At 36.7% G+C, this 25,334-nt stretch overlaps 2 protein-coding genes across 4 annotated transcripts in view; one reads left to right on the top strand and one right to left on the bottom strand.

The window, feature by feature from the left end:
* The window catches only part of LOC126966856 (programmed cell death protein 2-like), a 285,939-nt gene that overhangs the window by 94,993 nt on the left and 165,612 nt on the right, over nucleotides 1-25,334 (top strand). The window lies entirely within an intron of this gene.
* LOC126966834 (uncharacterized) lies at nucleotides 765-24,511 on the bottom strand. 2 transcript variants are annotated; one of them, XM_050811093.1, is made up of 15 exons: nucleotides 23,932-24,511; nucleotides 23,307-23,847; nucleotides 20,066-20,112; nucleotides 19,851-19,995; nucleotides 17,193-17,330; nucleotides 16,126-16,205; nucleotides 12,560-14,165; nucleotides 11,571-11,650; nucleotides 10,705-10,855; nucleotides 7,575-8,626; nucleotides 6,581-6,900; nucleotides 6,386-6,502; nucleotides 4,814-4,915; nucleotides 1,535-1,632; nucleotides 765-1,492 (listed from the first exon to the last, which is right to left on the bottom strand). In XM_050811093.1, exons 1-14 carry the CDS (start codon nucleotides 24,097-24,099, stop codon nucleotides 1,551-1,553), a joined length of 4,629 nt encoding a protein of 1,542 aa, XP_050667050.1. In that variant the 5' UTR covers nucleotides 24,100-24,511; the 3' UTR covers nucleotides 765-1,492; nucleotides 1,535-1,550. The 2 variants fall into 2 exon arrangements, with proteins under 2 accessions (XP_050667050.1, XP_050667049.1); XM_050811092.1 differs by having other exon boundaries at nucleotides 765-1,632; nucleotides 23,932-24,510.

Below are 25,334 nucleotides of genomic sequence, written 5' to 3'. Positions count from 1 at the left end.
TAACCCATATTCCGGCATTCTCCATTTTCTATAAATACTTTAAATATTCGTATAATATTTTATATTTACAGTGTTTGTGAATTGATATACCCACTTTAACTATATAACATTTTCAGATTTGAAACAATGCTTCAGTATAACCGTAGATAAGGTGTATATTCGACACAGTAATGATTTTATATTTACATTCATTACTTACCATCCCCACCTCCCATCACGAGAACGTATTGCTCGTCTAACTTTTTCTTATAAAAATATGTCGTAAAACATTGTTCTATTTTATAAATCCAAGATGGCCGCCGAGCAAAACTAAGATTTCAATATTATGGATCGTATGCGAGGTTTTCCAGAGTGCAGAGAACTAATTTGGAATCATTTTTGAAATACAAGATGGCCGCCGTGTTATTTTTTTTAAAGTGATAACCATCACTTCCGGGATTAATTACACAAATTAATTTGAAAACAAAATTTATGAACGATGCGCGACTTGAACGGTTGGCTCAGTGGAAAAGCGCTCGCGCGGAACGCGAAAGGTCGCGGGTTCGAGTCCCGCATCCTTCATAAATTTTGTTTACAAATTAATTTGTGTACATTCTGTTCTTTAATTGTGAGATGGTAGTTTGTTATGAATAAATTTTTATTCTATTCTAATATGTGGATAAGTGCGTGTTGTCACCATGATCAAATACAATGGATCCCGGAATACGGAGTACTTCTGGGATGTAAACCTAAGAGGCCGTAGAGTTGTTTAATTGAAAATCAAATTTAGTTTATTATCAAACTTTATTACTTATTACTAAAATATAATTTTTAAACAATATTTTGTACTTTGTACATCACCTGGTGATATAACAGAAAAATGTTGCACATTCTTAAAAATGGTGCCAACTGACTATCAAAGAAAAAAAAGATAAAAAATGTAAACTGAAAAAAAAAACTGAAAAAAATACACAAAACTTAAACTCCTTTTTTGTGAGAAACGATACCTAACGAGCATATGAATCAGTCGATATTAAGTCATCGTCTACCCGTAAATAACAATATGTATCACATGACTATGTACCAGAAAATCACCACGGCGTAGCGTAATGCGATAATACCGCGCTCAAGTCATCTTTGGGTTTGATGTTGCTCAGCAAGCTGGAACGCAACCTCACAGGCACTCTCGGGAATATAGGAACTGCTCAAACGTATATTGGACATGCCTAAAACTAAGCATGTACCGATATCGATTTATCGGTACGATATATCGACATCAGTATCGATGTATCGATATCGGTCGATATATCGATATCAGTTCGAAAAACGTAAGCCTTCATGATACCTTAAACTTGAGCATTAAGTGACATTAATGTGCATTTAACCACTGATTTAGCACTGAACGCTGTTTATCCGTTCGTCATCATGTTTCCCCAGAGGTTATCCACAACTTCTGTTAATGACACCGCTCAAGATTCGTGCCGAGGCTTATATTACGCAATAGAAGAGTAAAAACTCATGGTATAAGGTCAAACGTAGAAGGTGGAATGTATAACCTCTTCATTGGTACATCACTCTTCAGTTGCTTCAATTAAATGACTCAGACAATTCTGGATATCCTTTCTCACCACCAAACATTCATTTATAAAATCCCTGAAACAAAAGATTAAACTGTTTATCAGGAATTTATTATAAGGCTTCCAGGTGAGACAAAAATGTAGAATACATAGTAACGTTAAGGGCTATGTTTCACCGAAACACCACGGTCACAATGGAGCATTCTGGTGAGGAATTATCTTTTCAATTGCTTTTTTAGGATTGCATACAATGAGGAGGTGTTACTGGCAGTCGGAGTGGCGGCATTTTTTTTAATGAAAATATGGGACGAGACGAGCAGTACGTTCAGCTGATGGTAATTGCAACGCCCTGCCCATTACAATACAGTGGCGCTCAAGATTATTGAAAAACCCAAAAATTCTGAGCGGCACTATAACTGCGCTCGTCACCTTGAGACATGAGTTGTCAAGTCTCATTTGCCCAGTTGTTTCACTAGAAAACAGTAATGCTTACACATTACTGCTGCACAGCAGAAATAGGCGCCGTTGTGGTACCGATAATCTAGCCGGAATCCGGTGCAAAGGAGCCTCCCACTGGTGAGTTGCTGAGTGAGTGACACACAGTACAGCTCTATTGTAATTAGTAGTGGCGCGACCAGTGTGGTGGCGCGACCAGTAACATTCTGTGCACGCGTCCGAGGTGGTTGCGCAACCAAATTGGTGGCGCAGAACGAACACCAGTTGAGTAACTCCCTATGGAGCTGTATGTATTTTTTTGATAGCGGCGACTGGTTGCGCTACCGTGGTGTCTCGGAGAAATATTGCCCATAGACTTCATCGACCATATCACTTCGGTGGTAGTTTGCTAACCCTTTAATTTTGGTTGGTTACGTGATACTTATCATTGACAATTTCCTTTCACCATTTCTAAGCTTACTTGACTAAGTATGGGTGGCACAATAAGTTGAACCATTGACTCAACACGGAGCCCCGATTAGATCGTCACCCGTCACGTAACAATGTGTTTTCAGTTATCAAATAATTACTTTTATTAGCCGCTTTATAAGGTCAGCAACTATCTTTTGATACCTCTGTTGATACAAGAGTGTATGGGCTGCGGCGAACACTTACCATCATCTTACCCGCTCGTTTGTCCTCCTATTTGGTTGTTGAGTGAGAGAGAGAGGAGTGTATGAGCTGCGGCGAACACTTACCATCATCTTACCCGCTCGTTTGTCCTCCTATTTTATTGTTGAGTGAGAGAGAGAGAAGAGTGTATGAGCTGCGGCGAACACTTACCATCATCTTACCCGCTCGTTTGTCCTCCTATTTTGTTGTTGAATGAGAGAGAGAGAAGAGTGTATGAGCTGCAGCGAACACTTACCATCATCTTACCCGCTCGTTTGTCCTCCTATTTTGTTGTTGAGTGAGAGAGAGAGAAGAGTGTATGAGCTGCGGCGAACACTTACCATCATCTTACCCGCTCGTTTGTCCTCCTATTTTGTTGTTCTTTCGTTTTAATTTTGCGTTAACTGTTATGATATTTACTTAAATTTTATTGTGTACCGGGCTTTCGGGAGTCTCATGGACCGTGTTGCGCACCAACGTCTTCATTCTCCAAGAACTTGGCATAAAACAACGCCTATCGGTGTTAATACAGTGTCGCATTCTTAAGTACTTCGGGCACATCTCCCGGCGCGAGAGTGAGTCCATTGAGCGCCTTGTCAGGCAGGGCAAAGTAGAGAGCACCAGAGGAGGTCGGAGGAGGAGAGGAAGGTCGCCCATGCGATGGACCGACCAAATTAAGTCTGCTATGGGCGGTCCATTGTACGATCGCACCAGACTGTCCGCCAGCAGGGAAAATTGGCGAATGCTGGTGGGGCGAATCACATCTGCCACAAAAGATTTAACTTCGTGGTATCACGACCGCTCTGTCAAGAGTGTAACGACGAAGAAGAAGACCAGGGCTTTCATAATGTGCATTAATTACTTAAGGTAACGAAAGTCTTTAATTTGATAAGGCTTATTACTGAATCCTATTATCTAAATATAGCTTTCGAATTACCACATTAAATGTATTTTTTTTTAAATAGGCATAAGTATTTTATTTTTAAACATTTTGGTACTATTGCGCACTTTTCTGTAGACTCTAATAAAAAAGAAATAATCCCATCACTCATTGTTTTGTTATATCTCAAAAGGCAGCGTTTTCGATTAAATCTACCAGCCGGCCTGATTTTTCGGACATCTTCAACAATCATCGTCATATTTTATATGTAAAACCTTAAAATATTATGTACGTAATTCTTCCTCATGAATCCCTCTATCGTTTAGTGAACCGTATTTAAATCTCTTATCAGTATTTTTGGAGTTAATCCCGAACAGATTGCTGATGTCTGTGGTCGGTTGGTCATGCATCTCTTAACGTCTAGTATTGCCAATCTATACTAATATTATAAAGCTGCAGTGTTTTGTTTGTTTGTTTGTTTGAACGCGCTAATCTCTGGTACTACTGGTCCGATTTGGGATCAAAATTTCAAAATTAGGGATCCGTAATAAAATTGCTATTTTGTAACACAAGGTGTAAAATCGAAAACCTATTTTTGCGTGCGCTGCAAAAACTATTGACAATAGAACAAAATGATGTACAATATATATATATATATATAGGCAATATTTTATTACTTATAAAACTATCGCGTGAATTATACTTTATATGGCAAAACAACGTTTGCCGGGTCAGCTAGTGATGTTATATACATATAGACAATTCACGTCATACAAAAACATAGCCGAAATATGACACATGCCACAAATGACACCATAGTAAGCTTCAACTGTCATATCTATACATTTCTGTTTTTACTCCAGTTGTTTAAAATATTATTTGTCAATAGGCAGCAATGTAAAGGGAGAGAAAGCGATGTGAATACTTGTCAATAATTGTACCATATATAATGAAAAAATATTCGGTTTAATAAATTATTCACTCTTTTTGCCAGCCCATCTTATATAAATAAAATAAACTTATCGGTGGTAAGTCACAACACCTTTTTTGAGTTGCTAACGTATTATTTGCACACTTCTTTATAGCACACTTTGACTTGGTGATTGACACACGACTAAGGAGAAAAGTGTGCTTTGTATTGTCTTTAAGCACACATTTGCCGTTCTGCTTTCAGACTGCGAATGATACGTACATAGAACGTCATTGAGTATTGCTGAAAAATTTAAGGTGAGACCTATCCTTGTTCGTGGCCGATATTAAAAATATATACCTGTAGTACTGCAACTTCTCCAAACCATTTTCGATGCATGCTGTTTTAATAGAATCTGGCAACTTATTTTCGTCTCCACCATTCGCTCTACGCGGTATGATTCTAGAAGCAGAAAACTTAAATCAATTTTAAATAATAATTATTGTATTGTTTTGCGAAGCTGTTAAAAACGAATCTTAATACAATATCCCAAAAATTATGAGGAAGCTCGCTGTTGCTCAGCGAGCAATGGAGAGGGCTATGCTCGGAGTTTTCCTGCGAGATCGAATAAGAAATGAGGAGATCCGTAGGAGAACCAAAGTGACCGAAATAGCCCAAATGATTGCGAAACTGAAGTGGCAGTGGGCAGGGCACATAGCTCGGCGGACGGATGGCCGTTGGGGCAGTAAGGTCCTCCAATGGCGACCACGTACCAGAGTCCGGAAGGGGTAGTGTTGGTAGGCCCCCCACAAGATGGACCGACGATCTGGTCAACATTGCCGGAGTAGGATGGATGAGGGGCAGCGCAGGACCGATCGTCATGGCGATATTTGGAGGAGGCATTTGTCCAGCAGTGGACGTCTTCCGGCTGATATGATGATGATCCCAAAAATATTTGTAAGTAGATGGCCAGACAGAGGTAGAAGAGTACCCTTAGTGCTACTTGAATCACCCCCAAGGATGATCCACGGTATTTGATTAATTTTTCTTATTAGGTTTTGGCCAATTTTTATCAGTTATTTTTTTATCATCCTCGAAACATAGGCAAGTGGTAAGTTTTACATACTCGCAAAGTATGATTTTTACTTTTGTTTTTGCCTTAATGGTATCAAATCTTACTTTTTTTGTGAATGCAAGGCTTGCTAATTCATCTTATCAAGAAAAAATATACTTATGTCAATAATTGATGTCTGTGTGGAATATATTTCAATGTAGGTTTAGAAAGAAATTTAGAATTTAGAAAGAAATTAATTCCCAAACTTATGTAATCTTGTTACGAATAGAGAATAAAATATAGTTATTGTTAGTTAATTAATAAAATATAGTTAAGTTATTGTATGGTATTGTACACGTTTTTTGTAATTGTTTACTCTTACATTATGTTTATGTTTAGCACTAGGTATTCAATTTAACATTGTAATTTTCGGCACTATAAGTCTTCTCTTCAATAATTATGTAACATTAAATTTGAAATTTTGTGACTGTTTCATGCCAAAATAAATAAAATAAGTCGAGATTCGACAACGACCTCCTATGAAAATTCGCAGAACATATTAAGTATGTGTATGAGTTATTCGGGTAGTCTTAAGCGCGTTCCACATTATGCACATCGCAAAAATTTTTTTTATTCTTTTTTATGATTAAGGTATCTGACCTGACAAAAATGGAATACTGACATAATTTGAAACATTAAACCCCTTATTAATTACCCTCATAATGGTCCGCTAACTTTAAACAGCCGCTAAGGAGTGTTTTTTCTCATTCTGACTTAGGTCAATAGAAGAAGACAGAGTGAGAATTAGCAATGCTTTAAGTTAGCAGACCATTACGAATAAGGGGGTAAGGCATTACAAACGACAAATCAAGTCTCACCTAAGTAATTTGAGACACGTATTGTACAGATGTTCGCCCATTTCTTGTGCAATCACCTTGATTCGTTCTTTTTTTGCACGTGCTACTCCTTCTCTTAATTCTGCTTCCGATTCTTTACTGAAAATAAACATATACATTAAACAATTCCATATAAAACTCATTAATGTCTGAACTGTCTATTATAGCATCACTTACCAAAATCTAATGATAAATTCAAAAATTTCTTTCACATCCTTTGCAATCGTAACAGCATTCGCTTCCGCCTTTTCATAAACAGAGTTATTTTCAATATGGTCATCATAATCTGTATTATCGTTATTTCTCGATGTTTCAAATGTATCATTATGCACCTCTTGAGATTCATCATCACGTGTGCCAAGTGCTGCTTTATTTTCATTAAAGTCATTGCTTGCAGATTTGCTTCGAGTTTTGCACTGAAGTTGTAAGTTGTCAAGAAATTTGCTTTTTGGGTTATAACATTTCAGAATTTTAACACCTGGTTCTGTTTTTTGTTCCTGAAATTGTTATTTAAGCACTAAATAAAAATGGAAGATTAGCCCCCTTATTCATAATAGTATGCTAACTTAAAGCATTGCTAATTCTCACTCTGTCTTCTTCTATTGTCCTAAGTCAGAATGAGAAAAAACACTCCTAAGCGGCTGTTTTAAGTTAGCGGACCATTATGAATAAGGGGGTAGATCTTTGCGTTAAACTAATTAAAATTGAACATTTCATTATTTTGTGCGATAAAACACCTGGTCATTAAGAATAAACATTCGAAATTGTGAAACATGAGAGCTATAAAATTCATTCAATTCATATGAACCGGTAGACGTTGTTCTGTGGGTACATAATAAATAAAATACTGTTTTTTATGAATTTTTCAATAATATTTCATAAATGAAATTGTTTCACAGCAGAACTGTCAAACCGTGCGTCAATAAATTCTCTCATAGAAAAAATGTCCATACTAAACAAATATTGGAAATAAAAATAATTATGGGTCCCAAATCGAAATAAAAACTATCTATCCTATCTCTTAAGTTGGACTAAATTGCACTCAATGAAGTAATCCCCATTAAAATCTGTTAAGGAGTTCACTGGAAACAAACATCAGGACACTGGATTTATTTATATTAAGCTAATATGTTTATGATAGGCAAGCAGAATTTTATAACATTAGCATTACCTCAGGGAAAAGTTGTCGCCAAGATGAACGCAAGTTGTATTTTCTATTGGAAGAATTGTTTCTCGCCGTACTTTTCGGTGACTTTTTATCAGACTTATCAGGTGTAGCCTTTGAAGCTGTTATTGGAATTGTTGGCAAAGAAACGACATCTGGTGATGAACTCATTAATTGTTTCGTGTTTGAATTATCTACTAGGTTTTTAGGAGATTCAGTAGTCTTACTTTTTCCAGATGGATCAGTCGTATCTCTTGCAGAATTGACTGGATGCGGTGGCGATGACACAGCAGCTAATGCTGCTGTCATCGGCTGTATAAGATTTAATTTACGTACGAGTTTCACAGGAGAATTCGTAGTCTTTATTTTAATAGATGTATCAGTTGTATCTCTAGAAGTAGATATAGGAACTGGTGGCGATGAAACAGAATCTAGCGGTGATGTGATAGGCTGCTTCGGGTTTGATTTATTTATCCGTGTTTTCGGAGATTCCAAATTCTTACATTTATCAGATGCATCAGTTGTTTCACCTGAAGGCGTTATTGGAAGACGTGGCGAAGAAACAGCAGATAGGGGTGATGATATAAGCTGATCCAGATCTGATTTCTCTAACGGTGTTCTCGGAGATTCTGTAGTCTTTCTTTTATCACATATATCAGTTGTAGCCCTAGAAGGTTTTATTGGAAATGGTGACGACGAAAAAATATTGTGTGATGATTTCATTAACTGTTTCGGTTTTAATTTATGTACCGGTGTTTTTGGAGATTTCGTACTCTTACTTTTATCAGACATATCACTTGTATCTATTGATGGCGTTATTGGAAGCGGGGGAGATGAAACAGCAGCTAGGGGTGATGTCATAAGCTGTTTCGAATCCGATTTCTCTACTCGTGTTCTCGAAGATTCCGTACTTCTTTTATCACATACATCAGTTGTAGATTTTGTTGGAATTGGTGACGATGAAAAAAGACTGTTTGATGATGTCATTAACTGTTTCGGATTTAATTTATGTACTCCTTGTACTGAGTATTGAGGTACAGTAGATGTCTCCTTTACACCTTGAGCAAAAAAATAATAAATTAACAGAAATACAATACAAAGAGTAAAATAAACGTGAAACATAGAAACTATTTTGTATATACATAATAATATATGTATATTACTGCACATAATATGATTTATAAAATATGGTTAGATAAAATAAATTTATATTATATATTTTAGAGAAATCTACAAAACAAACTCTTTGATTATCCACGAAATATATACACCTATGCCAATAGCGAAAAATATATATTCGGACTAAAAAAATCAGTATATTCTTATGAAGCTGTCTTAAGACAGCAGGAAGACACAGAAGAGAAAACTTCATTTTCAGTGGGCTCTGGCGTTAGATTTTAACGTTATACGACAGCGTCAGATTTAGGATCGTTACACGATATATTGTAACAATTTATCTCGGTAGGAATGTTAAAATAATAAATTTTGACCGAGATAAATTGCATGCGAACTGTGGTTAGTTGCCCCGACGGAATTAATTAGTTAAACTTTTCTACCACCCGAAATAACGAGAAGATGATCCGATAAATCCAAAAATAATATCAAGCGTCATAGCCTGCCTATAACAGTGTTGTAACACAATACAACACGACATAAGGTAAAATATATTATGATATGACCTCGATAACATCACACTGCGCCCGTCGCCCTGAGATAAGATTTTCTTATCTTCTATATGTTTATATTCTTCTCTTCGAAGATAGCTACTGTAGAAATAATCATCGTTCAATACCTTCACGGTAACCGATGCGCACACGAAAACCAAAACTTTACAAAACGAAAAACGAGAGCATCTGGTAGTTTCGGTAAAATATATAGTCCTGTTAATAATATCAAGTTATTGACCGACTTCAAAAGACGTTCTCAATTCAACATAGAATTATTCCGATACATAGTATCTCGTATCCAAACCAAGTGATTACGGAACATCTAGCATAGATTGCCACCGCGTGATGAGTGACTCACTCAGCAAGCGCCGTATTTACCGATATTTAGTCTCGGTTTCTAGAATGACTCTAAATATAGATTTCAACTACTATATTATATTCAAATTCAAATATTTTTATTCAAAATAGGATTTAAAATCACTTATTGAAAGTCAAAAACTACCACCCATTCAAAAGAGACTGCCTCAGACCCGATAAGAATGGGCGCAAGAAACTCAGTGGGCTTTTTTTATATAAAATATGGATTACAATGTAATATCGTACAATAAACATTTATAATTAAAGAGCCTGAGGGTGTTCGATTTATTCCCAGTTCGTGGTGTCATTAAGAAAATCGTTTATGCTATAATAACCTCTCCCAAACAAACTTTTTAACAATTCTTTTAAATTTCGTAACACATTTGTTTTGTACATTTTCTAGGATCATATTGTAGAAGCATATACATCGTCCAACAAAAGACTTACTAACATATGGCATAACAAGTTTATGTTTGTTCCTCGTGTTAACATCATGAATGTCACAGTTTCTAGAAAATTCCTCAATGTGCTTATGAACATACAGAACATTATCAAAAATGTATTGAGAAGCAACAGTCAATATGTTTAGTTCTTTAAATTTTTCTCTTAATGATTCTTTAGGACCTAGGTTATAAATCGCGCGAATAGCCCTCTTCTGCAGCACAAAGATGGTATTAATAGCATATACATCGTCCAACAAAAGACTTACTAACTCGACCCAACCGAGTAGTAGGCATAACAAGTTTATGTTTGTTCCTAGTGTTAACATCATGAATGTCACAGTTTCTAGAAAATTCCTCAATGTGCTTATGAACATACAGAACATTATCAAAAATGTATTGAGAAGCAACAGTCAATATGTTTAGTTCTTTAAATTTTTCTCTTAATGATTCTTAAGGACCTAGGTTATAAATCGCGCGAATAGCCCTCTTCTGCAGCACAAAGATGGTATTAATATCGGCCGCACTGCCCCATAACAACATACCATAGGACATAATACTATGAAAATAACAAAAGTATACTAATCTCGCCGTATCTATGTCAGTTAACCGTCTAATTTTCTTAACCGACATAAGGTAAAATATATAGTAAAAGGTAAAATCGTAACTTACTATCATCAATGATAGGATTGGCTTCACATAAATCAAGATAAAGAAATGAGTCATTGTTATAATCGTCTAAATCGGGCTCTTGAATATCTTTAATCAACTTCGCCAAAGACTTTTCTGCAGTCTGTAAGTCTTCATTATTATTGAACAAAACCTATAAAAAAATATGTATAAAGTCATTCATAGTTATTTATGCAGCTGTTGTGTAATAAGTGGTATTAAAACACGGATGTGATATTAGTATCACATAAGTGTTTTAATACCTAATTATCAACAGTTGCATACAAGAATTTATCTACACACAGAATATGAATCCTCTAAAAGATTCTGAAACAGTTAGCTTACTGCTAACATTAAAACAGCCAGTCCTTGTAGTAACCTAATAACATCCATTACAGATTATATACAAATATACTAAGTATTAATGAAAGAATTATTTATTTTAGTAGTAATATACACTTTGTATAGTGCAATTTTTCAAGAAAAATAGCGGGGTTTCGAATAACCTACTTTTTTTTTTACGGCGCGCCACGTTCTGGTAGTGTGGAACGCGCGTAAACGAAAATGTTCTTTTTTTGAAATTCATACAGATACCACGCATCGAGCAATAAGAATGTGGCTGTCTGTTGAAACTCTTTCTTTCTTTTTGGATGGAAATAAAACCAAGGAGTGTTGTTATCAAATTCAGTACAAAATTACAACACTCGTTTGGATGATGTAATGGTTATTACGACATTGGGTGTTTTAATGTTGGCAATAAACTAACTGTTTCAAAATCTTTTAATGGAGGATTTAAAGCATGGGTGTAGATAAACATGTATCATTTGTATGTACAAATGACGTGAAACTGAATTAATATAAATGCTAACCTGTAGTGTATCAATCAGATACACTCCGTAGCTATACATTTTCATAAATGTCTTCGGGGATATATCATTTGTTATTTTACCTGAAAAAATATAGATTTCGTGAAATATTTGTTACAATATTATGCTAGTTCGCATTTTTTTTCAGTTGGCCATGCCATATGGTCAATCAAGGCACTTAAAGAATAATACATCCCCACCATCTGGATGTGTGGCGGTCCTCCACAGTGCGGTATTCAAGGAGCTTTCTTCCGCGTACTACAACGCTGTGGAATGAGCTTCCTTGTGCGGTGTTTCCGGGACGATACGACATGGGTACCTTCAAAAAAAGCGCGTACACCTTCCTTAAAGGCCGGCAATGCTCTTGTGATTCCTCTGGTGTTGCAAGAGAATGTGGGCGGCGGTGATCACTTAACACCAGGTACGCTCGTTTGTCCTCCTATTCCATAAAAAACAAAAGTACTATTATTGAATACCATACGTCATTGTGTAATTATTTAGCAGATAGCAAAAAGAGGGCACTTACACTGAACTGAAGGCAACCGAAGACCGTAAGCATAATCTACTTGCAGTGAGGCTTTTTATTAATTGCGACTTAAACCTCCAAATTTATATACCAACTGTGCAAAAAGGAAACTTAAATCTCTGTGTATACCTTCGATATCTACACCTCCCAAAGATGAATCCAAATACACGATTTTTTGCTCTTAATGGGACACGATAGATTCAATGATTTAAAACAATTTATTGTATTATGTAACTACTGAGAAATACATTATGGTGTACTGCTATTCACTAGGTTATTTTAATTTGTCTTTCTAATCAAATAAAGCGGTTAAAAAACACAGATAAACATTATAAGGTTAATGTGTATGGAAGCTGCGTAAATTCTTATGTTAAATAATAATAAAAAAAAAACAAACATAATGACAGCGAGGTAATCGCCGCGATGGATTCACAAGAAGATAACAAAACTGAATATTTTAACTAACCTCGGATACCACCAGCTTCAAATAACACGTTGTACAACTTATTTGCCGCGTCTGTGATATCAGAATCTGTGTGAAACTTTCTTTTGACACAGCCAACAGCTTCAATAATCGTCCAAGGCGGTGGCAGTGTACTAAGAATAAAACTTGGTTCCTGTTGTAGTATTTGTGTCAAAGCTTCTTCCATTATTTGGACGAATCGTGAAATCCATTCATCAATATTCATTTTTAAATAATCTTCCATTGCTTGACTAGTTATTTCAAACATTACATTAGTATCATCGCTGATTTCATGCGTAGGCTTGCAATGAACAGTTATAGTTAACTTATCATCTTTTGTATTTATATTTCTAAGTTTAACATTTGACTTCATCTCTATTGGGTCCCAAGAAACTGTTTTCGATTTGCCGAAACTTTTCATAAAATCGGAAGATGTCCTTTGAAATATACTTTCTTGTTCATCTATTTCTCGTTTATCACTTGATTCAGATGTATGTGATTTATTTGTAAGAGACCGACATCTTTTTCTGAATGCGTTTTGTTTTGGCATAGTAGAAATATTTTTAATTTGTTCTGTTGTAGTTTGGATGTCCATGTTTGAAGGAATTTTCTGGACTTCTTTCGGAGATATACCTGATTTAATAGTAGTTGACTTTTTTTTTACTCGCCTTGATTTTCGTCTGCGTATGTACCGTTCCATATTTCCTGATATGTTTACAGTTTCTTGGATGACAGCATCTGAATAACTTGCTTTGTAATTTTTTGGAAACATTTTAACTGATTCAGAAGTATGTGATTTACTTGCTACTGACCTAGATCTTTTCAGTCTGCGCTTTTTCTGATTTGGGGATTTGTTTTTAAGTTCTTCAGTGGAATTCTGGGTGGTAGTATTTGGAAAATATTGTTTATTATGGGTGCTTCCTCTCAATCTGCGACGTTCTAGATTTGCTGTTGCATTAGCTGAGATGTTTTCAACCTCTGCTGTTTGGATAACAGCATTTGAAGGATCTTCTTGTTCATCTTTCGAAATCAAACTTGATTCGGAAGCATGTGATTTATTTATAACAGATCTAGTTCTTCTCAGCTTCATTTCATTACTCGACAGATTACTTGGTTTGAAGGATTTATTTGTAACCGACCTAGATCTTTTTCTCAGTCTGGGCCGTTCCCCCGTATTCGCAGGTACATTTTCTATTTCCTCTGATGTTATTTGAATGTCAGTAGTTGAAAAATGCTCGTGATCATATGTAGGAATCATATCAGTATTACTTGTAAAAGACTGAGGATTTTTTAAAGGTGTACGCAGGTTGGAATTTGGAGAAACAATTTCAATTTCTCCAAAAGTAGAAGATTCATTAAAAGTATATGATTGTTGTATAAATGTTGTCTCGTCCATCTCTACATCTAAGGCGTAATCTGTTTGTACTGCAGTCTCAACCTTACAAGTTATATCCTCAGTTTGAACTCCAGTAGTATTCAAATCTATGTTACAATCCGAAGACCTGGATTTGTATTGTAATAGTGAGAATTTAAAATCTTCAACTGTTATCAATGGAAAACTAAACATTTTACTACATTCCTGAAGTTTATTGCTACTTGTAATGAGAACCTGTAAATTAATGTACATGGTGGGATAAGGTATTCAAGATAAAATTAACAACTAATTAATACTTGGATCATTTATACGTCAAGATAGTCTATGACTGCTGTAAAAACGTCGAAAAAAATAGACTTTAGAACTAACCGCTATTTTGAGCAATTCACGCACACTAACACAAAGTGTCATACAATTTGCGAGTGTAAGACGGAGCATGTCACACGCACACTAAACTAATATTCTTGGCCTGTTTTTTTCTCGGATATCTAACAACAAGAGAGTCTAACAAGACATATAAATTATCTAAGTTCAAATAATAGATACCAATACATTTATTTTTATAATTTATAACTCCAAATATACAGGGCGTCTCAAAGTTATGGGACATGAAGGGAAAGTACCTTAAATATCGAAGATAGGCTATTTTACTGAAAGAAGACTTTATGTTATTTTTAAAAGTTAGTAATTCTGCATTCAAAGATTTTCTAAAAATTACTTGCCTCGTCTGGGAATCGAACCGACTTAAATGTAAAAAAAACACCCCTACTCTTATGATGCCAATCGAAAGAATGGCCAAAAACTAATAATTCTTCTTAAGTAACATAGTACTTTAAAAGAAAGGAACAACGTAAAATGAATGTTTTCCTACTTGGATTGGTACGAATGGACCGATTAGATGGCCGGCCAGATCCCCGGACCTTACACCATTAGATTTCCTCTTTTGGGGACAAGTGAACGATATGCTATACAAAAAGCGATACGAGAACGTGGGCGAGTTACAAACAGAATTGTGCCATATCATATCGAGTATTCACCATAAAATGATAAGAAAATCAACAGGCAGCGGACTCATTAAAAGATTGGCGATTTGCGTAAGACAAGAGAGATCACATTTTGAGCATTTAATTAATTAATTTACAAAAAAATACCCACTTAATTGACTACTTTCTTTTAAAATACTATGTTACTTAAGAAGAGTTATTAGTTTTTGGCCATTATTTCGATTGGCATCATAAGAGTAGGAGTGTTTTTTTTTACATTTAAGTCGGTTCGATTCCCAGACGAGGCAAGTAATTTTTAGAAAATCTTTGAATGCAGAATTACTAACTTTAAAAAATAACCTAAAGTCTTCTTTCAGTAAAATAGCCTATCTTCGATATTTAAGGTACTTTCCCTTCATGTCCCATAACTTTGGGACACCTGTATATTATAATCAATAACAACAAACCATAACGTACAATCGATTTGGATTGAAATTCAAAAAGTAATATATATTATACAATTATGTTGAAAAGTATAGATAGGTTACCCAGACAACATTCGGTGTTTGTAAATGATACACTAACGCACACATGAATAACTTAACATTGCAATAGCACACTACATTACGATTATACGTCAAAGAAGGATAGTAAATGCAAGAGTCGCAAGCGAAAAAGAGATAAATCTAATTTGCTAATTGCTTCGTATTTGAATAGAAAAATTACAGACTAATTTATCAGATATGATTTTTATCGTACACCGTGATTTATGCCTAAAATACGATTCATTCATGTGTTCATGTAGTTAACGTTATAAAGTAGTAAAACTGCATTGAAATTAGGTAAATAAAGTGTCATTAATTTTATTAAAAAATAATTTAAAATTGATTATAATATATATTGATGACATCAATTACTTGCACATAAAATAATAAAAAACATACAGACATATCAAAACAAAACCGAAATGTATTTACAGTAAGGGTCCCATTTTAACAATTTTACTAATGACGGCTCCTAAAATGTTTTGAGTTTGCATTGGAGAAACTCCTCTTGTGGAAATGACTTCTAACTTTAAAACATGATGGGTTATAAATAATGAAACTTATAATTAATTATATTTAGCTCCCTCTCAGCTACCTTATTTACATAAAATGGTTATATAAGAAGGCCTTTTCTTGTAACCAAGTAAAATTATATTAAAAACTTACCACTTGAGCATTTTCTCTTACTAGTTTTGCACAACAGTCTATTAATGGGTTCCATCCACTATTAGAGTTAAATTTTTCATCTAAAAAAAATCCTATATTTAATAAAGGTGTTATGCACGAGAAGTAATTTGCATATTGATTATATTAGCAGCTGAGCCATGTTTCAACGGAAAAGTATTAGAGAGTTGTACAAAGTCAACCAAAAATCTCATTAAATGCTGTCACCTTGCTTTGCGCTTTGACTAGTTCACACTAGGTTATTTAAAGAGGACAATTTCACAAGAATTATCCTGATGGATACATTTACCAATTAGGGATTAGATTAGCTGTACCTTTCACAAACAATTTGTTATTTTTAAAGTGATCTGGGATTCAGAAATACATATTAGCAATTTTAAAATAACAAATTGTTTAGATTTGAAGGAGTGACATCTCAAGTCAATTTCCTAATATGCAATTATTTGGGTTGAGTAGGTTATCAACTGTAAAGCAGCACCTGCAGATGGACAACCTGAGAGTTGAGCAAGACATATAAAGAAGAAAGAACCATACGTCAATCGAATGGTTGGCTCAGTGGAAGAGCTCTCGGACGGAACCCGAAAGGTCACGGGTTCCAGTCCCACATCATTCATAAATTTTGGTTACAAATGTGCCTATCATTAATTGCAAATCTCATTACATTATCACACCCAAGAAGTGACTGAAAAGCTATAATAGCTGGTTAACTGAGAAAAACAAAGTCGCAGATTACGTATCTCTTCCGGGGGTAATATGTCACAACAACAGACCAATCACAGCGCTTTCCAACCAATCCTTTTCATCCATTAAACGGATTGGTAAATGTCGATTCCTATTCAGATCTACTACTACTTGAGCAGTTGGTAATCTAACTCCAGTTGAAATATCGATTTTGATAAGCTTTCAATATTTATTAATGGATTCCTGATAGTAAGCTACTAACTCCAATCACAATCTCTTGCAAACACCAATTAAATCGCAAAAGTTAAGCTGTAAGTAATGAATAAAGTTGTAATGTATAGAAAATTACCTTAAGGTTCAAACCTTACCTATTATAGCTTTCTCTGATTCCAATGCATTGTAAATATATAACACAGCTCTATGGGGCTCAGAATTTTCTAGTTGAGATGCATCTCTTTCAATTTCTTCCATAACTATCTTTGGAATCATTAGACTGCAAATGTTATCTGAAAATCAAGCAATACATACTTAAAAACAACACATCATTAACTTTAAGTTTGTATTTTTATTGCTCTGGTAGCAGAAGTAACTCCTTCTGTGGCCTGAGCCGAACTGTATTGCTCCATATTAGCAATGCAATTGTACTGCTGATTCATCCAGAAGGGAATGGGTCCCTGTGAAGATATAGGACCGTAAAAAATCCTTAGTTACATATTAAGAAGCGCACTCCAGGTTCACTTGATAACAGCTCTTCTATGAATTTTGGAGTACGCTGAACTTTGGAATAGACTGAAACAAATGGAGTCTCAACATTATCAGTGAAACCATGAGTGACTGGTGCCACATAAGACAAGGAGGCTTAAATGGATTTTGACAGATCACATACATTCCAAAAGGTGGAATAGGGAAGTAATGAATTGGTATCCCAGAGACAGGAACAGGGATAGGGGTAGACCCTTATGAGGATGGGAGGATGACCTGCCTTAGGGATGGAGGAGATTCGGGCAATGTTGCCACTAATAGTACCTTCTGAAGGAGGCCTATGAACATCAGGGACACCATAATTACACATAGTTTTTTGTTAATGACATCTGTTGTAAATGTAAGCTGTAATGTGTCAGTGAAATAAAGGCTTTTCACTTATTTATTTACGAGGGGCGGTCAAAAAGTTCGCGGAATGGCGGGGTTGGCGGGGGTGAGGTCGCTCCTCCAGGTAGCCGCTACTTGAGTAACTCATAATTACTATATATGCCAATTTCTAGCCTAATTGGGTCATTAGCTTTCGAGTTACAAACGAGTGAACAAGTAAATCGGGAACAAACTAGCCACTATGGAGAAAATTGAACATCGCGCCGTCGTAAAGTTCCTCACCAAACAAGGAAAAACGCCTCAAACTATTTTGCAAGAGATGTTAGCTGTTTACGGAGACTCTGCTCCTGGTAAAACCATGATTTACAAATGGCACGGCCTTTTCAAGCAAGGAAGGGAGTCAATTGAAGATGATCCTCGACCTGGACGGCCCATTGAGGCCACTACGCCGGAAATCATTGAAAAAGTTGAAAAACTTGTATTGGAAGACGGAAGGTTGAAGAAGAAACAACTTGCAGCATCAGTTGGAGTATCAGAAACCACAATTTTAAATATTCTTCATCAACATCTTGGCATGAGTAAAGTGTGTTCAAGGTGGGTCCCGAGAATGCTCACGCCGCTGCAAAAACGTGAGCGCGTCAACTGTTCCCGCGAGTATTTGGACCGCTGTGGAGAAGTTAGGGAAGAAATTATGGCCCGAATTGTAACCGGTGATGAAACTTGGGTTCACCACTATGAGCCTGAGTCAAAGCAGGAGTCGATGCAGTGGCACAAAAAAGGCACACCACCCCCAAAAAAATTTAAAGTGTCGCAATCGGCCGGAAAGATCATGGCGACTATTTTTTGGGATACTGAAGGTATTCTTTTGATCGATTATAAAGAACGTGGTGTTTCTATTACGGGAGAGTACTACGCTTCCCTATTGGACCGATTAAAAGAAGCTATTAAAGAAAAAAGAAGAGGAAAACTGACAAAAGGTGTACTCCTTTTGCACGACAACGCGCCCGTTCACACGAGTCATGTTGCGACGGCTGCCATTCATCGATGTGGTTTTGAACAACTACGCCATCCACCCTACAGTCCAGACCTGACCCCTAGCGATTTTTATTTATTCCCAAAGATGAAGAAAGAGCTGCGTGGAAAAAAATTTAGAGACGATGATGAAGTCAAGTCGGCGATTTCGGCGTATTTTGACGCCCAAGACAAAACCTATTTTTTCGACGGTATTAATAAGTTATATGCCAGATCCCAAAAATGTATTCGTGTTAAGGGGGAATATATTGAAAAGGAAAAATAACATAATGTATCATTTCATCTTTTTTCCCAGTCATTCCGCGAACTTTTTGACCTCCCCTCGTACTATTTATGAATGACGCGATTATTTTTATGTCAGCTTTAAACAAACGTGCGTACGGGTCACCTGGTGTAAAGTGATCACCGCCGCCCACATTCTCTTGCAACATCAGAAGAATCACAAGAGCATTGCCGGTCTTTAAGGGTACACCTTATGCACTTTATTCGAAGTTACCCATGTCGTACTGTCCCGGAAACACTGCACAAGGAAGCTCATTCCACAGGTTTGAAGTACGTGGAAGAGAGCTCCTTGAAAACCGCCACACATCCAGATGGTGGGAGTGATATCCTTATTTGTGGCGTGTCGTGTGAAGGTGCAGCTATCAACTGACAACTCAATCAATGCGATTTTTGAGGAGTTTGTCAATCTGGATTATGAGTTCTATAAGATTTAATAAGAGTTAGGTTATGTTGTGATGTTCCTGACTATAAAGTCTAGATATCTCTTTTAGCCCCGCTATGGTCTGGTTTTCACTAACGCCAATCAGAATGACTTGATTCGATTCCCAGATATGATCAAAAACATAAACAGATTGTTGTACACCACGTAAAAAAAATAGTGATAGTTAAGAAAGAAAGCATACCTGCATTGATTATTGTATGAATAATGTCTATATTATATATGAATACATCCTTATCTGCAACTAAGTACCATATGTCACTTAATGTTGCTGAATCAATTCTTAGTATACTTCTTATAGTTTCTGAATTAGGAGAGACTTCGTCTTCCTAAAAATATAATGTGATTATTAAAATCATACCAAAAACAATAACAGTAGCTGATAAAATGTAGACTTACATTGGTATATGGGGCACTTGTTTCTTTATTTACCCTTTGGTGTTGATCTGGAATAAAGAAACAAATACTATTTATATACTTAATGTATGTAGGTAGTAGGCATAATTAAATATATACAATACTAGCCGTTCCTGCCCGCTTCGCTGGGCGTATTTTAAAAGGTGATAAATTAATTTTTATTCGTCTTATTGCAAATACAATAAAAAAATAAACCATCTAGGATAAATTTCGCATCGAATGGTTGTAGTTTCTGTATCACCGCTCTTCGAGAACACTTCTCTTAAAGCCGCGCCTAGTATCGGAATACTGGGTCTAGAAATCTCGAGCGATTGCCAATTCCGTGGCCATCTGGAGGGCAAAGCCAAATTGGCTTCGAAGAAGCTGGGCGTCATCAATAGAGCACGGCAATACTTCAAGCCGGCCCACATTCTAGCGCTCTACAAAGCGCAGGTCCGGCCACACATGGAGTATTGCTGTCATCTCTGGTCTGGTGCACCCCAGTATCTGCTCGATCCATTTGACCGCGTGCAACGTAGAGCAGCTCGAATTGTCGGGGACTCAGTGCTCTGTGAACGGCTGGATCACTTGGCGTTGCGTAGAGACGTCGCTTCATTGTGTGTCTTCTACCGCATTTATCACGGGGAGTGTTCCGAAGAGCTGTTTAACCTGATTCCTGCCGCCGAATTTCACCATCGCACGACACGCCACAAGTTAGGATATCATCCCCACCATCTGGATGTGTGGCGGTCCTCCACAGTGCGGTTTTCAAGAAGCTTTCTCCCTCGTACTACAAAGCTGTGGAATGAGCTTCCTTGTGCGGTATTTCGGGGACGATACGACATGGGTATATATATATATATATATAGATATAAAGAAGACAACAACAACAGAAGAAACTCTTTAGTGGAACCTCAGTATGGTGAAAACCTTTACCACATGATCATACTTCTTTTTTTTTAAAGAGAAGTGAATATGAGCAGACATACAAGTTGAAGGATAGTTTTGATCAGCGCAGCCCACACTCTCTTGTAACATAAGAGGAGTCAGAAGATATTTGCCGGTCTTTTACAAAACAGTACGTTTTTTAGGTACCCATGTCATATTATCCTGGTAACACCGCACAAATAAGCACATTCCATAGTTTGCTTGTATGCGGAAGGAAGATCCATGATACTGCATTATAGAAGAAGCCAGGATCCAGATGGTATGGATGATATCTTGTAGTGTGTCGTTAACGATTCGGCCTCAGGAATCTACGTGCCCGTGATAAGTGCGGTAAAAGCCACACAATGAGCGACGTCTCTACACAACGTCAAGTGTTCTAGCCGCGGACTGGGTACCCGACAATTCGAGCAGCTCTGCGTTGCAAGCGGTCAAGCGCTACTGGGGTGCGCCAGAAAAGTGATGACAGCAATACTCCATATGTGGCCGGGGTTGAGTTATTCAGAGCGTTAGAATGTGGGGCGGCTTGAAGAATTGTTGTGCTCTATTTATGACGCCCAGGTTCTTGGGAGTCAATTTGACTTTGCCTTCCGAAATGAGCGTGGAATTGACTCGAGATTTCGAGATACCGTATTCCGATACTAGGCGGAATTAATCAACGATTTCCCGAGACCTTGCAGATCTTGTATGCATTGCCCGTGCATATGGCATCTCCTATAACTTCATCCGCATAGCAGGTATCCAACTTATCATTGATAATAGAGCAGTAACAATTGACGTACAATAAAGAACTAGACTCATAATCACGCTCAAAACTGTCTCAAGCAAAACTCTGCCAATGCGGCTCCCGGAGGCGGATAGCCACATGCCGTCCTTATTAGATCTTGTGCTGACTACACATCCCGATAGTTACCAGGTCTCTGTCGAGGCCCCTCTCGGAACGTGCGACCATTGCCTGGTCAGGAGTGTAGTGCCTATCCGACGCCCACGTCGCAGACCACCAGCGACCCACCGCGTTTGGCACTACAAGTCAGCAGATGGGATAGGATGCGTTCCTTTTTTGCATCCTACTCTTGAGGTAAGGTTTGTTTCCCTTCGGATAATCCTAGTGCCTGCGCCGTTGCAGTAGCCGATGTGATACTAAAGGGCATGGATATTTTTATACCAAGCTCTGTAGTACCGATCGGTGGCAGATCACAGCCCTGGTTCGATGCGTCAGTTAAAGCAACATCTTACTGCAAAAAACATGCGTATCGAACTTGGGTTGCGGCGCTGGGCTCAAAGGATCTGAACTGCAAAGTTCTAAGGAAGAAATATAACTGTGCCTCAAGATTCTTTAAGCGGCAAATCGCCCGTGCGAAATCGAAGCACGTTGAAATGAAGCAAATCGGTGAGAACCTTTCAGTTACCCGACTAGAACACGCAAGTTCTGATCATTGTCAAAAGCTGCGCTTGGTAACTTCAACCAGACATTCCTACCGCCGTTGCACATGATGAATGACACCCTGGCCCATACGGCAAAAGAGAAAGCCGATCTTCTGTGCGCTCTTTCTGCCTCCAACTCGATTCTTGACGACAACGGAAAAACACCGCCGACCATTCCGCGGTGTCAGAGCTCTATGGCGGAAGTACAGTTCAGAAAGAAAACTGTTCACCAAACTCTGTTTTCTTTGGACGTTAATAAGTCAACAGAATATGTGAGATGCCATTTCCTCAGAAGTCACTGAGTTGACGCCGGTGCTATCACGTTGATTTTCGCACTCATATTCAAAAGGCGTAGTCCCGCATGTAAGTCATTATAAACCAGCTCTTGTGAAACCTAGTTGATCAACCACTGACAGTACAACTAACTTCATGGTTGGTAGATGGATAATCTTCTTGTATACCTAACACAGGTGATCAGCAAGCAGGTCTCCGCACACTTCCCTAGCAATTTGGTCACAGAATACTACTGAATTACTGAATGGATTTTGATGAAACTTTACAATAATATAGCTTACACACTAGAATAACACATAGGCTTGTATTTATAAAACTATCGCGTGAATTATACTTTATATGGCAAAACGACGTTTGCCGGGTCAGCTAGTTTTACAATAAGTATCTATTACATGAGTGTATTTAGACTATCATGCTTATTCCCAGTGTTTACAAGGGAGCTAGTAAAAATAGCACTAAACATCAATGCCATAGAACTATAGGGATTAAAAGAGAAAAAAAATAGATTTAAGTTATCCCGTCAGTGGCTAAAGTACTAGCAAGAACCTTAGATCATATAGCTAGCATAAATGTAACATACCTTCAGCAATGTTTCTATCAGGCTCCAAATTAGTCATCTGTTGAGATAACCTCATATGTGACAACTTATATCTCAAATCAAAATTGTGAGGAAAAATTTTGTGACCCTCTACATTTCTTTGAAACATCTGCTTTGATGGTGTTGCCTTACTATTCTGTGTAATGTCTGTTTTGGTACTATCAGTGTGATAAAATTTCTGAAATCTCTCTGATAAAGGAATACATGTGTTTGAATTTACAGTCTGAGGGATATCATGCAGATCGGACATTTGAGACGTATCAGAGCATGAAGGAACATTATTCAAGGAAGGATACTGTAATATTGGTGTGAGGTTGTCATGTGTCCCAACAGAATCAGAGGAAGTAAATGCTACTCCAGAAAAATGATTGTTAATTATCTGCTTGTTATATACATTTCTCTGTCCAAATTTTCTTGATCTTATTATTTGGTGTAGTGAAAGGTCATTTGGTGATTCAGTTGGCTCAGGAAAGTTATGAATTTTTTGCTGATTTATTAATGCAGTTTTTCTAGCTTTAGTAATCTGAAAAATAATAAACAATGAATTAACTATAATATTGTTTGGGAAAGTAAACATCAAATTAGATTAAATATTAAATAATCTTACTTCTGCCTCACACAAATTCCACACTGCTTCACCAGTTGATGTATTAAAGTAATACGGAAGGTGTGGGTATTTTGTTGATTTACAAATAATCCAAACATTGCTATCTGATTTGTCTACAGCCTGAACACTAGACGATGCTAGCACTACTTGGAGAAACTCTTTGTTCATGTCGTATAATAAATGGAAAAGGATGGACTATTCACAAAAAATTTGTCACAGTAACAAAATAATTGAATAGCTGTCCACAAAATAGTTAAGTTATACTCTGATCTGCCATGGCATGTCCAATGAATGTCCTAACTCCAATCGATTATTACTATCGAAGGCTAATTGCTGTTTGAAAACTACAACTGACAAAATTTCGTTCGTGAATCTCTAAATTCCTAAACACAACGTTTAGCAGTAGAAAAATAGATAAAAGAGGCGTCAATGAGAACTGCTCAAAAGAAAATTTCTACTGTTATGCAATGATATTTAATACAATAGGCATGTACGTTAAATACAAAAGATTATTATAGCTTAAAGTAACAACATCTACAGTTTACACCTTTAAAAGTTTAGGTTTTAACTTTTATCATAAATACTGCGGGCATGGCATCTGACAATAATGACATTGACAAGAAGCACTGAAATTTGGCCTTTGGAGCCATGAACACTACTATCATTGAAAATAAATGTCACTTATTTCATGAACAGACGATCTTAGCGCCATCTTTTTAGTCCAAAACTATTTTCATAGTAATTCAATGTTAAAGTTGAGTTAGTGATTTGAATATTGTTATATTTATGGACTTCTGACATTATCAAAAAAATATATATCATAATATATGTCCATAAATCTCCAGCACAACAGCTCGGCACTACCATTTTTTGTCCTACTGGACGCTGTAGCTAATACATAATATAATGTGTTTAATCTAATTCCCCTTTTTCTTATTTGTTATCGTGTTGTCCTTTGTTTTTGCCATATAAAATTCGGTGTAATGACTTCTTTGTTATGGGGGACAAACGATCATACTGGTGTTAAGTGATTACCGCCGCCTAAATTCTCTTGCAATACCAGAGGAATCACAGGAGCGTTGCCGGCCTACTTGCAATAAGTATAAGAGTTTTAGTACTCACTATTATTTTTAATTCCAACATTTGATTAAAAAACAAATATCTCGATTTCATAGACGTTAATACCTGTTAATTTTCAGTGGGATCTATTAAGTAGGTCCTTTCTGTGTCAATACCTTTAGTGGAAAATAGTTTTTCTAGATCTTCTAAATTAGTATGGGAGAAGAATTTTAGAGTCTTACTGTCATGTTTTTTAACCACTGCACAAAACGTAATCCTACAGACCATTTATTGATGTTATTATCGTCCAACCACGCACTAAGGACACCTACTCTATATATTAT

The sequence above is a fragment of the Leptidea sinapis genome, chromosome 11, assembly GCF_905404315.1.
Source record: "Leptidea sinapis chromosome 11, ilLepSina1.1, whole genome shotgun sequence".
Taxonomy (NCBI): Eukaryota; Metazoa; Arthropoda; class Insecta; order Lepidoptera; family Pieridae; genus Leptidea; species Leptidea sinapis.
Note: the sequence above shows the minus strand (reverse complement) of the source record. Positions and strands in the feature narration are given on the sequence as shown.